At 43.3% G+C, this 14,450-nt stretch overlaps 1 protein-coding gene across 6 annotated transcripts in view; it reads left to right on the plus strand.

Annotated features, from left to right (window-relative positions):
• Nucleotides 1-14,450, plus strand: part of LOC147440553 (serine/threonine-protein kinase VIK-like) — a 148,584-nt gene that overhangs the window by 12,309 nt on the left and 121,825 nt on the right. For all 6 annotated transcript variants that reach the window (XR_015190408.1, XM_086530273.1, XM_086530272.1 and 3 more), the window contains exon 2: nt 14,163-14,417. Coding sequence is in view for 5 of the 6 variants with exons in the window: in XM_086530273.1 (XP_086386399.1) it covers nt 14,181-14,417 (237 nt within the window). In the remaining variant the exon portion in view is untranslated. The remainder of the gene's footprint in view (nt 1-14,162; nt 14,418-14,450) is intronic.

Genomic DNA, 14,450 nt, shown 5'->3' on the forward strand with positions numbered 1-14,450 from the left:
AGTTACTCAACAACTTCGTGCTTATGGAATTTCCCTTCCTCTCCAAGAGGAAAGAGAGCTTAAGAGGCCTCTTGAAGAGACCCCCAAAAGAAGACTCTCTCCCATTCGAGAGGAGGAATCCAAAGAGCAAGAAAGCAATGAAAGTTTAAGTTCCTCTGAAGACGTGGCTCCACGAAGACGGCGGTCTAGACGAATTCCCACTCCTCCCAAGAGGAAAAGATCAACACATAGTCCTTCTTCTCATCACTCTGAAAGGCAAGAGAGGAAACAAAGGAAGAAAAGGGCTAGGAAGAGGTCACCCTCTTCTCCTTGTTCTTCACCTTCCTCCTCTTCCAACGAAATTTATGGCTATTCTCCTAGAGAATACAAGAGGGGAGGACATCACAAATCATTTCCTACATGGCAAAGGTCACAAAAGCTAAAGAAGTTCAAGGAGGGAGGAAACAATATCTCTTTTCTCACCTATGATGACACCTTTGGTGCTACCGACAAAGTGTTGGTCTTCATCCAACAATTTGATGCGGCCTTTAGAGACGAGGGCTTCACAGAGTCCTCCAAGCTACGCCATGTAGCTATACACTTCCAAAAATCAACTCGTCAATGGTGGACTAGCCTTCGTGGCAATGGTGAAGCCCCAAAGACATGGAAAACTCTACGAGTTTCCATCATGAAGCAATTCCTTGCAAGCGATGCAAAGGACAAAGTGCTTACCGAATGGCACAGCTTGAAGCTTCTTTCCTATGAATCTATCCACAAATATGTAGACAAGTTTTGGGATTTACATCTCAAGGCTACTGTCTTTCAAAAGATAGACTTTAAGCAAAGGCAGCAATTCTGTGCGGGAGAGAATACATTAACTCTCAACGGCATGGTACTATTAGCGAAGTAATCTATCACACCATGGTTGCTTCACGCATCAATTTCCATCAAGGGGCTAGACGTAATGTCAAGCCCATGGAGAACAAAGACAAAAATGATGCAAAGGGGAAAACCAATGTTCAAAATTCTTCCCAAGGCACTTCCAACAACAACAACAACAACAACAATCGGTCCAAGGAGAAGGGAGTTTATAAAGGTAAAAACAAACTCTCTTGAAGAGCTTGAAGCTTTTCGCAAGGACCATAAGCGTTTCAAGTGTGGGGAGCAAGGACATGGTTATCGTTCTTGCCCCAAGAAGAATACTCGCAATGAGACTCCTAGGGCTTCCACCATCGAAGCTCCAAAAGAGGATGCTCATTGCAAAGGCTCATCACTCTCCTATGCTTGGGGAAAGGTAAGAGAGCATGATGCATTCATCTTGTTTGACCCTGGCTCTACTCACAACTTCATATTGATGGAGTTGGCCACCAAGTTGGGCATTCAAGCTTTTGAGATGGGAGATATGGTAACCGTTGACGCAGCTTTCAAGGGACAAAAAGCCTCTGTTATTCCCTTGATTGGGAAGTTGAGGCTTCATGTCCAAAGTTATGTCGACAAAGAAGACTTTTCCATCTCTCCTCTCCAACATGAGGATGTTATCTTAGGGGCACCATGGTTTGATCGTATGGTTGCCAATATGAAGTTCCCTGAAAGAAGAATTTACTTCACTTACAGGGGAAAGAATATGTATATAGATGCTAGTGAGTGTGGTCGCACTATTCCACTTGTAAATTCTCCTGGTTTTGATAAATCAATGAAGAGCTTAGTTTCTGCGTATATGATTTTTGTCAAAGAGTCTCCAAAAGATCCTAATGTTTCATCAAAAGTAACTGGTAGGAATCAAGAAGAGTTAGACTTTTCTAATTTTCTAAAAGGATTCCAAGATGTGTTCATCGATGATATCCCTATGGACTTCGATGATATCCCTATGGACTTACCTCCAAAACGAGGGGATGATGACCATCGCATTGAGCTTCTTCCTGGAAGCTCACCACCTAACAAGCCTCCTTATCGAATCTCACAAGCTCAACAAGAGGAGATCATGAGGCAAGTACAAGAGCTGGTAGACAAAGGGATGGTGAGACCTAGTTCCTCTCCCTTTTGTTTTGGAGTCCTTTTAGTGCAAAAGAAAGATGGTATATACCGCATGTGTGTGGACTATCGAGCATTAAACCATATCACTATCAAAAACAGATTTCCTGTGCCTCGGGTTGAAGATCTGTTTGATAAGCTACAAGGCTCTACCTACTTCAGTAGGATTGACCTTAAGAGTGGCTATCATCAAATAAGGATAGTGGATGAAGATATCTTAAAGACCGCGTTTCGCACAACGTTTGGTCTTTATGAATATCTAGTCATGCCTTTTGGTTTGACTAATGCACCAGCTACATTCAATCGTCTAATGGAGAAAATTTTTAGACCATACCGCAAATTCACTGGAGTGTTCTTTGATGATATCATCATCTACTCCAAGTCTTTGGAGGAACATAAGCAACATCTCCAAGTGATTTTTCAAGCATTGAGGGAGAATAAGCTTTTTCTCAACCAAAAGAAAAGTGAACTTTTCCTTCAAGAGATTCAATACTTAGGTCATATTATCTCTCAAGATGGTATCCGTATGGATCCATCAAAGTTAGAGATAATAAAAGCATTGCCTAACCCAAGGAATCTACATGAGCTAAGAAGCTTTATTGGTATGTGTGTATATTATAGACGCTTCATAGCAAAATTCTCTCAAGTAGCAGGACCACTACACGACTTAACTAAGAAGAACGTTAAGTATGTATAGACTGCTAAGGAGCAAAATGCTTTTGATAAGCTCAAAGAGAAGCTTACTTCCCAACTAGCCCTCGTACTTCCGGATCTCTCAAAACCATTTGAGGTCCAATGTGATGCTTGTGGTGATTGCCTTGGAGCAGTTTTGCTTCAAGAAGGGCTTGCCATAGCATATGAGAGCCGAAGGCTCAATACTGATGAACAAGTCTTGGGCATTTATGAGAAAGAGCTTTTAGCTGTTCTACATGCCCTAAACACATGGAAGCACTACTTATTGGGAACTTCATTCATTCTACGAACCGATCACCAAAGTCTCAAGTATTTCATAACGTAAACCAAGCTTTCGACAAACAAATGAGGTGGGCAAATTTTCTTTCGCAATTCAATTTTCATATTGCTCACATTGCTGGTAAGCACAATGAAGTGGCTGATGCACTTTCATGACAACCAAAAGTTAATGCGGTATCTATAGCTACTCACAATGATCTATCTTTTATGATAGATGAGTATGCTACTGACCTTGACTATAGAGACATAATGTCAGCCCTTGCTTTGTGGAAGAAAGAGGAACCATTCACCTTGCAGGACTTCTCCACGGCAATAGACTATGTGTTACACATTCCCTTTGTGATAAAGTTATGTACGAATCCCATGCTCCTTCATATGCGGGGCATAGAGGTATTCAACCTCCTCTCTAAGGAGTAGAGACATACTTCTATTGGCCTACCATGAAAGTGGACATACAAGAGTATGTTTCAAAATGTGTAGTATGCCAAAAGACCAAGTATGATAGAGGGAAGCAACCTGGATTACTCCAGCCATTGCCTATCCCAAATTCACCATGGGAGAGTATATCCATGGATTTCATCTTTGGATTACCCAAGTCTATCCATGGGAATAGGGGAATATGGACAATAGTAGATAGATTTAGCAAACAAGCACATTTTATTCCTATCAAAAAGACTATTAAGGCACATCAAATGGCAACTCTCTTCATATCTCAGATTTTCAAGCACCATGGATTACCCACATCCATTGTGTCGGATAGAGATCCTAGAATGACCAGTAATTTCTGGAAAGGTCTCTTTGAAAATCTAGGAACAAGATTGAATTTCTCTTCGGCCTATCACCTACAAACGGATGGCCAAAGTGAGATAGCCAATCTTACGATACTCGATCTACTCAAGACTTATGTTACCGAAGTAGATCAACGATCACAATGGGAAAAGTACTTACCTCTTGTAGAGTATGCCTACAATAATACTGTACATACTTCTACGGGAAAAGCACCTTTTGAGATCATCGAGGGAAGACCTAAAAGTCCCTTGTTACTCAAAGTACATGGGAAGATCTTCGCTGCCGATGAGTATAGCCGTGACCTACAAGAATCTTTTCTAAAGATTAAGGAGGCTATATCCATCTCTCAACAAAGGCAAAAAGCTGCTGCTGATAAGCACATAAGGGCCTTAATGTTCAAAGAAAATGATTGGGTCTTACTCAAGTTTCCTAAGACTCGATTAAAGCAAACGACGGGCAAAAATCCTACGGGCCATCAAAAGTATTATGCTAAACTAGCAAAAAGATACTATGGTCCTTTTTAAATCTTGAAGCCCATCAATGAGACGGCTTATCAACTCAAGTTGCCCAACCATTGGCTCATACACAATGCCTTTTATGTAAGCCTACTTAAGCCCTACAAAGTCGAGCCACCAAGTGAACCAATTATTGAAGACCCTCCCAAAGTTGAAGACCAAGAAGAGGTGCTACAACCCGAAGCTGTCCTTCGGCATGAAGACAAGGTACTACCACATGGTAAGATTATCCGACGATATCTTATTAAGTTCCAAAATTATCCTTTTGAAGATGCTAGATGGATGCAAGGAATACAGCTTAAGGATAGTATGAACCTTGTCAATGCTTACAATGCTACATTACAGTAAGCAAATGTACAAATTTCTTTTAAACGACTCATGTTTTTCTCTTATAAGACTAGCCCTCTTTTCAATTGTGCACAAATTTAACTAATATGCATGCTTAGAATCATGTTTGTGATGACGACGTCTCTCAAACACCAAGTAGAATTTGTCACTCTACTTTGGGAGAATGAAATGGACTAAAGAGCAGACATGCTTGCGGTAGCTATGTCTCCCAAGGACCAAATGGATTAGTCATCCATCTTGCAAAGATGTCGTAGGGTAAAAAGGGATCCTCTACCTGCTAAGTAAAATTAACTAATGACTAAGGCTTTATCTCTTCTACCTCATAGTCGAGGACGACTATGATTTCAAGAGAGGTAATGTCATAAAATCTAATATCTAATATCTAACCAACCCAAATGATTTTCTCATATTAAACTGACCACTTAATGTGGGAGAATAAACGGGAACAAGTGTTAAGATATAGACATGTGCTTATAGATCTATCTCAACACGGGGCCAATGGTAAAGGGGTCCAAATGAGAGATGGTCTATCAAAGAGCAAGGCTAACCAATGGAGCATAATACCTTAGGGTTAGCTTCATTGAAGACCTCCAATAATGTGTGTTAAAGTCCTTTGACCTTCGGTAAGCTAGGGCTGAGCTTGAGGCGGGAACCCAACCAAGCTCGAGGTGCTAGTCCTGCTTGTCATGCTTGATGACTGAGGTGCTTGAGGTGCTTGATGATTGAGGTGCTTGAGGTGCTTGACATGCTTGAGATGCTAGGGTTACACTTGAGGTGAGAAACCTGAAGCTTAAAGTGCTTAAGGGCCAAGCTTGTGATGGGAACTGGGCCTATGCATGAGGGGCTTGAGGTGTCAAAAAGTCAAATATTCAATCCCTACAAGGAGGGGGCGAGTCTTGCATGAGGGGGGATGAGAGAGAACACCCACACACTCACACAAGGCATGCATGGTACAAAGAAAGCAGAAGGGATACTTGTCAAGTTCCTCCTCATGTTATCCTCATGGTGTGCCTGAACCCTATTGGTTTGCCACCCAAGGGGTCCAATGATAATTTAGGATATTTAATTAATTGATTTTGCATTTATCAAGTTCTCTCTCTTAAAGGGGAAAGGGGGATACTTGTCTCAAGGCTACCCTTGGTGCTTGTAATGCCTCCTGCTTGTGATTGGCTAGGCCTGGAGGGGTCCAATGAGCTTCAGGCATGAGCTGCAAGGGGGGGTCGACCCAAGCAAGCTAGGGGGTTGCTTAGAAGGTATACTCACCCACACACACTCACAAACACTCTCATGGTGTGCTATGCAAAGTGCAAGAGCTCCCTCTCCTTCTCCAAGCAAGTAGAGGTTGAGAGCCTACACCAACACTCTTGGCTATGGAGTGCAAATCCAACCAAGAGCCATGCTTCAATGCTTAAGCTTGCCATCACTTTCTTCTTTATTACTATGCTATTATGTATGCTAACAAGAAGAGTTATGATAAGTGAAGAACTAATTCTTTCTCCTATGAAATGTTTCTTCTTCCTCTTCCCTACCTTCATTCCCTACTAGCTCTCTCCACCTTCGAAGGTGTTTGAGGTCTTGGGATAGTTAAAGCTTTCTTCAAGTTTATGTTATGCTTGTGATGCATGAAGCTTTCCATCTTCATTGCATCACCTAGGTTACAAGGAACACAAAGATTGTATTGCAACAAGTCTCTCTTAATGGGAGAAATCATAATACAAATCATAGTTACCCGGAACGGGAACGGGAGGGTCCGGAACGGGATGGGAACGGGCAGGAGGAGGGGGGGGAAGATGGGAACAGGGCCAGAACGGTCCACCTAGAGTAAGACTTGAATTATCTCCATTCAGCTTAGTCCCAAATAAACTCCTAAACAACCCCAAAACTGCCCTCAAATCTGCCACCTAACCTGCCCTCAAAGTGCACCAAATATGTTCCCCGAACAGCCCCAAATCTGTCCGCAAAAGCCCACTTTTTTCCCCTCAAATGCCTACTTTTGCCCGTTTCGTCCCGCGTTTCATCGTTCCGCCTCATGTTCCACCTCGTTGCCCCCATTCCGGAACACCGTTGGAACAGCGTTCCGGTTACACCCCGTTCCAGAACGGGGTTCCGTTCCCATGTCCGTTTCGAGAATGAGACTTGTCCGGAACGCCGTTTCGGAACGTTTGGGCTGTGTTCCCCCTGTTCCCTGTTACACTAATACAAATGCCTATTGGAGGGGGGACCGGCTCCACATAAATCCGGTCCTCAACTGTTGTCATGTTCTCTAAATTCTCTCTGTTGCAAAAGTATTGTTCATGCCAAGTTAACTAATTGCTATGATTATGTTGCTATCTTCAATTATGTTCACCCGCTATGCTCACAAAGTCATTTCTCAAAAGTACTCTCATTAATTTCTGCTGCTCTCAAGTTAAATAGGCCAATTCCATTACAGCCAGTTTAGTGGGCGATGTAGCAGGGCTACAATGTTGGGTACTGGATAGGCAGTTAGTGCAGTTGGGCTGGCGTTCACACCGGACCGACTTTCGCTTGGGCAGTGACACGTGGCAGGCATACGGGTGGTGGTCTAGTCGACGCGGGGCTATACCATGGTCCACCACGACCACAATTAGGATATAGACTTAGCTGGATTGGATATTTGTGAGTCGTTGGTGGCTCTTTATGGCTGTATATATCCGTAGCTGTTTGGAGTTATTAGTATCATTATCTACTTTGTGTGGTCATTCGTCTTGAGTCTAGCATCTTGAGTTCATACATAGCATGTCTGCACCATCCCTGCACAGTTGAGCCTTGACACCCCCATTGTACCTGTGAGTTTTGGGCTGGAGCTGAGTGTGCTGCCATGCCAAAGTCTGTACTAGTTTCTTTGAATTAGTCGATGTTCACGCCGTTCAGGTTCCACTGCCGAGTCTTGGTGTTGTTACTCTGTTATTCATTGTATTTAATGTTTTCATTATGTGGAGTGAGATCTCACACACATTGCACTAAGGAGCACCCCACTATAGAGAGCACGACACATTATCTCCGCTACAAGCGGTACACGGTAGGAGGTCAACTACGAGGAGATCTGTCGCGATAGATCCTAGATCTTTCGGTCCCGAGAGGAGGTTTGCTCTTGGTTGTAGACAAGATCGCCACCCAATGCACCCTTTTCCGTTGCACCTCTGACATGGTATCAGAGCCACGGTGAGCTCTCGAATCGGATTGCTCTCAAATCGGATTGGTGATTTGTGCGAGTTTTTGGTGTTGAAATTTCGTGACGAAAAGAAACGGTTTGCTGTTTTTTCTGCAGCTGATGTTGGTTGTAGTGGGCTGATTTGAAGGTTTTTCTTCATCTACCTCGGCCTAGCCTTGTCACATGTCCAATCTCTCTGACACTATGAAGAGGGGTGATAATTTTGATTATAACTTGGTCTGCGATGAAGAAATACGACACGAGGAAGACAATGATGGAGCTTTTGTCAATGAGGAGTGGGGAGATTGGTCCGAGTTCTACTCCGGTGTAGGTGATCAACCAATCAAAATACCTACCCTTTCTACCTTTTCCATGAATCGGCAGTTGAATAGCGACAAGTATGCCATTTGAAAAGTGACCATGATGGCGGTCTTCCACTCTTACGAGCTTGGAGGCTTTGTCATGAGCAACTTTCTAAATCCAATGGATCCTGCGGGAGCGAAGCTATAGGAGCATGTCAATGCTCAAATCCAATCATTCATCATTCTCATTAGTACCATCATCAGTCACATCTGATTGATGAAGGACGCGAAGCAGATTTAGGATCACGTTTCATCTTTATATGATCGAGTTTCTTCGATGGAGCAGATAGCTTTGTAGGTGCAGTTGAGGACCCTAGATGCGAAGCACTCATCCATGAGGGATCACATCAACAAGATGTAGGAGGTCCAACAGGAGAGACTTCATATGGGAAAGCTTATTAGTTTAGAGGACATGGCCATCCAGCTTTTGGGCCAGTTACCTCCTTGTTATATAATGTCTATTTGTTGTTGATTACCAATGGCTGGCTGAATACTATTTCTTGGGACGAGATTGTTTTGGACCAGGAGGAGCAGTTGAATACGGGGAAGAAGACAGGCTCCGAAGCTTTGGTCGCTTCTTCCAACAACAACAACAACAACAACAAGGGTAAGACGAAAGCAACTGTAATTCAAAGAAGAGCGGTGCTTAAAAGGAAGCCTTGAAGGCGGATTCACATTGCAATTATTATGGAAAAAAAGGCCTATTATTGGCGGAAGTGTTCAAAGCAAGTTGGAGATGCTTCGACCTCTATGGCGGTGGCAATGCAATTACCAGCCTTTGTTCATTTGGAGATTCTGCCCTTAGAGGACTCTCTATGGACATCGGAGGTTGAGGCGGCTCTTACGGTTTGTCTTTGAAGGAGTACGAGCGGAAGTGCGACACGAGAGAGAGTGCGAGAAGAAGAGCACGACGATATGGTGAACTCGCTCTACTGTAATGTGTAGAGCATAGTGAGTTCTTATTAGGTTTTTACAAAAGAATATGTGTACATACCTGGCGGCCCGCCCACTTACCTGGGCGACCACATTGGGCTTTATACCCCAACAACCTCCCACTTAAAGTCCAATGTGGTACTTTAAGTGTGAGAGAAGCTACTATACAAGCTAATATACAAGAGATGTAGAGAAGTGATGTACTACCCTACACCTAACTGCTTGCGAAAATGCGCAAAGCTCTCTAAGGGAAGTCCTTTTGTAAGTAGATCAGCAGGGTTTTCTGTGGTGTGAACTTTGACAAGCTGAAGTTGCTTATCCTCGAGTATTTCCCTGATGAAATGATACTTCACATCCACATGCTTTGTCTTTGAGTGATAAACTGGATTGCGAGCCAATTGTATAGCACTTTGACTATCACAATATAACACAGGCATCTCTTCTTTGATTCCCAAATTTGTTACTAGTCGATTAAGCCAAATTGATTCTTTGCATGCCTCTGATGCTGCAACATATTCAGCCTCTGTAGTAGATTGAGTAACACAATCTTGTAATCTAGAACGCCATGATACTGCTCCACCAGCCAATGTAAAGACATACCCTGACGTAGACCTTCGGTTGTCTAAGTCACCTGCATAATCTGAGTCTGTAAAACCCTTTACACTTAGCTCCTGACTCCCATAGCATATACGCATACTCTTTGTAGCTTTCAGGTATCTCAATATTCCTTTCACTGCCTCCCAATGTTTCTTGCTTGGGTTTGACATGTATCGACTTACTACTCCCACTGCAAATGCAATGTCTGGGCGAGTAGCAATCATTGCATACATCAAACTACCCACTGCAGACGCATATGGAATCTTATCAATTTCAGCCTGTTCTTCCTCAGACATAGGACAATCTTGTTTGCTAAGTTTCACATATGGTGGCAATGGAACACTCAATGCCTTTCCCTTCTCCATATTGAAACGTTGCAAAACCTTGTCAATATACTCTGTTTGAGATAACCAAATCAACTTCTTTGATCTGTCTCTCTCAATGCGCATACCAAGGATATGACTTGCCTCACCCATGTCTTTCATGTCAAACGATTTTGCCATCTTTGACTTCAAAGCTGAAATTTCTTCCAAGTGCTTGCCGGCAATCAACATGTCATCCACATACAAAATAAGGATCAGCCAACTACCATCCTTAGCCTTCTTTGTATATAGACAGTGATTGAACTCACTACGTTTGTAGCCTTGAGAAAGCATAAACTTGTGGAATTTATGGTACCATGCCCTCGGTGATTGTTTTAAGCCATAAAGACTCTTTAACAACTGGCATACCCAATCTTCCTTGCCTTTCTCAACAAACCCTTCTGGCTGCTGCATGTAAATTTCCACATCTAAATCACCATGCAAGAACGCTGTCTTGACATCCATTTGGTGCAACACCAAATCTAATATGGCAACCAATGCAAGAAAGCATCTCAATGTAGTCATCTTGACCACCGGAGAGAAGACTTCATCAAAGTCAATGCCTTGTTCTTGCTTAAAGCCGTTGGCAACAAGCCTTGCTTTGTACTTTGGCTGACTATCATGAGCGGTGATCTTATACCTGTAAACCCATTTACAAGGTAGAGCCTTTTTGCCCTGTGGTAATTTAACTAGCTTCCATGTCTTGTTTTTATGCAGAGCTGTCATCTCTGACTGCATGGCCAATTGCCAATTCCCGGAGTCCTTTATTTGCACTGCTTCCTTGTAACATGAAGGCTCATTGCAATCAGTCAACATGACATAGTTCATAGATGGAACAAACCTATCAGGAGGTCGCGTGACACGTCCAGATCTACGCACAATAGGTGGCTCAGGCTCAGCCACAACCTGTGGTTCCACTCTATCCTGTCCTTGCTCCTCTTGAGCCCTGACATTTTGTCTTGCACGTGCAGGTCCATCTTCTTGGAAGACAACTCTTCTAATCTCCTCAACCCTCTCTGGTTTAGAATGATATTTGGATTCATTAAAGTGAACATCATTGCTGCGGACAACCTTTCTGGATTCGGGATCCCAAAGTCTGTACCCCATCTCACCAGAATTACCATAGCCTAGAAAGATGCACTTTCTACTCTTTGGCTCAAGTTTGTTCCTAAATTCCTTTGGAACGTGAGTATATGCCTCACAACCAAATACTCTGAGATGCTTGTATGAGGGCATTTTGCCTGACCATACCATCTCTGGCACTGAATCCTTCTGCAAAACCTTGCTAGGAGATCTATTTACAAGATGAACAGCTGTTGATACAGCTTCAGCCCAAAACCCATTTGGCAGCTGTGCATTAGACAACATACTTCTGACCTTCTCTTGTATGGTCCTATTCATCCTCTCAGCAACACCATTTTGAGGAGGATTGTAAGGAGTGCTGTAATTCTTTCCAAAACTGGCGATAGTGCATGCCCAATCCAAAGCGGCGAGCGGCAAATGGAAACTCGAAAGTGAAACCAGTTGCATCCACCACATCCTCAACCACTCGAATGCCACTGCAGGAGAGGAAATACGCCTGGCGAGGCGAGCGGTCGACCAAAGTAAGAGAAAAAGCCCGACTCCAATGAAGGCTCTCCTCTCCGCACAAAGTGAGTTGCCTTCCCTCCGAGCATTCCATGAGAGATGAATTGTAACCTGTTTCCATGCAGAAAGCAAGGTGGAAGAAAGTGGGCATCCAGGAATATGACCATCCATCTTACCAAATACTACCTACCACATGGATGATTGCCAGTGACCAAATGAGGATGTAACCACATGCTGACTCAAGTGTACAAACATAAGAGTCAAAGGCTGAGTTTGTTGCACAAGTGTAGGCAAAAGCATAGCCTTCCTAGCAATGACATGCCTACGCAGGTCCAAAATATTCAAACCACCAAAGCGCTTTGGTGTACAAAGTTTTGCCATCGATATCAAGCGCAAACCTTTTTTGTGAGCACGCGTTTGCCACAAATGAGACAAAATGGCCGACATTAGAGTGTCAAGACAATGACGGGGCCAATGCAACAATGGCAAAAAAGAACTGAAATTATGTCATGAGGATACTCTGAACAATTCACATGCGAACATGTAGCGGCCAGGTAGAAAGCTTCCAGTAATGCAATTTAACATTCAAGCGATTCATAACTCAATCCACTTTCTGCGCGTGAGTAACATTCCATCCAATTGGATAACCCAAATGCCTAGTGATTTCATTTGGAAGAACAATCTCTCCTGGCCACAACAGAGCATGCCAATCACAAGAACGAAGCGGCAGAAGCTTTGATTTACGGAAATTGACTTTAAGACCAGCCGCAATCGCAAACAATTCCAAAGCGTTCATAATCTCTTGAACATCGTTTTGCTGATTGCGAGGCATAAATAGTGAGTCATCTGCATAAGCCTGCCCAATAAAAGTATTACCCGATGGTAGTTGCAAACCATGAAGACGCCGCGCAGAGGTCAAGTGATCAAGATACATCAACAAAGGATGAGAGGCAATTGCATACATCAAAGCACTAATAGGGAAACCTTGCCTAACCGACCAACCAAGCGACCATGATTCTGTCAATTCTCTGTCCAGGATTCCCAAAGACGTACTACAATCGTACAAGAAATAAACCACATTGGCCAACTTAGGACCAAATCGTAGACATCTCATTGTGGCAGCAATGAAGTCCCAATGCACAGTGTCAAAGGCCTTTTCAATGTCAACTTGCATGACCAACACATCTTGTTGTGTATACTTAGCATACTGTATGCCAATCATAAGATTGGCCAAATTGTCCATGATTTGACGGCGAGGAATGAAACCATACTGAGCTTGATGAAGTCCTGTAAACAAATAGTCCTTGATGCAGTGGACCAACATTTTAGCCAAAATCTTATATATCACCGGCATCAAAGTTATGGGCCGCCAATGAGAGAACTGCTCGCAAAGCGCTTGCTTGGGCAACAACTTAAGTAAGCCCTCTTTCCATGAAATTGGTAGATCCTGTTTTTCCCATGCCACATTTATCATGAAGATCAGGGGTTGTTTAAGAGCATCCCAAAATGAGAGGAAAAATTCCACAGTAAGTCCGTCCCAACCAGGAGATCTTCACCGGCCTAATGCAAGCAAGGCACCATGCAATTCGGAGACAGAGAAAGGATCCTCAAGGCTTTGTGCCTCCTGCGAAGACAGGATCGGACGAACATAAGAAAGCAACAATTCACGCGCTCGACAAGCTGCCGAAGAAGGTTGAGATGGAGCAGCAGACACCTTACGGTAATGTGAAACCATAACCTCAGCAAGTTCCCGCTTCGAAGAAGTCCAAGCACCCGAGGGAAGCATAACCCGTTTAATCGAGTGTGAGACTCTTGAATGATGCAAATGCTTAAAAAATTTCTTCGAAGCACAACCTTTATCCATAAAAGCCTGTTGACGTGCAGTGTCTGCCACTTAGCAAGCTTCCTCTTATCATTTTGCTGAATACGCACTTTAGCTTCACATAACTCCGTCCTTTCAGAGTCAGACAATGGGCGGAAATCAGCTAACTGTTGTAATCATTGACTAACCTGTTTCGCATCAATGACATTCTCCCGAATACGTTGCACACACACACACACACCCCACACACACACACACTGGTCTTAGGACAATTAGTAACAAAGGAATGTTCAATGAATGGACCTGCTTAAGCATTCACTCTTCCATCAGTTTTGGCAATGCTATAGGAGATCTCGTCTATGAATGGTTGAAAGAGGGGTGGAAAGAGAGAAGATAGAGAGAGCAAATCCGTGTTTCAATGTAATAGAACCTCTAGGGTTTTCTGAACCCCACGGGTCTCCATGGAGCTGCTCACGCAGAGCAATGAATCCCCATTCTGCTGTAATTTCTGGTGAAGTCTGTTCCTGGTGCTTGTGCTGGTTGCTTTCTTGAAAGTTCAGAGTCCTATCTCAGAGGTGGCTTGCATAAAGTTTGATCTCTCTTTTTTTTCAATGGACCTGTATTGTTTCCAATTTGCAATTTCTAGCTTTTTGCAGAATAACTCATATTGATTCTATTGTTGGGAGTGAGCAGGTTGTTCTATATGAAAGCATGGCGGATTCATCATTGGCTCTTATAGACCATACGTATCGCCTGCTGTATTTTTCTAGTAAAGGTGACGTGACAGCATTGAAGCGTACATTGGAAGAAGGAGCTACACCAGATGCTGCTGATTATGACAACAGGACGGCTTTACACCTTGCAGCAAGTGAAGGGCATCGTTCAGTAGTAGAGTTGTTACTCCAATACAAGGCCAGTGTCAACCCTGTAGACCGTTGGAATAGAACAGTAAGTAGCGTTCTCATGACCCAGCTGAAATTA

This window comes from Adiantum capillus-veneris, chromosome 15 (assembly GCF_014529385.1).
Source record: "Adiantum capillus-veneris isolate H3 chromosome 15, ASM1452938v2, whole genome shotgun sequence".
NCBI lineage: Eukaryota > Viridiplantae > Streptophyta > Polypodiopsida > Polypodiales > Pteridaceae > Adiantum > Adiantum capillus-veneris.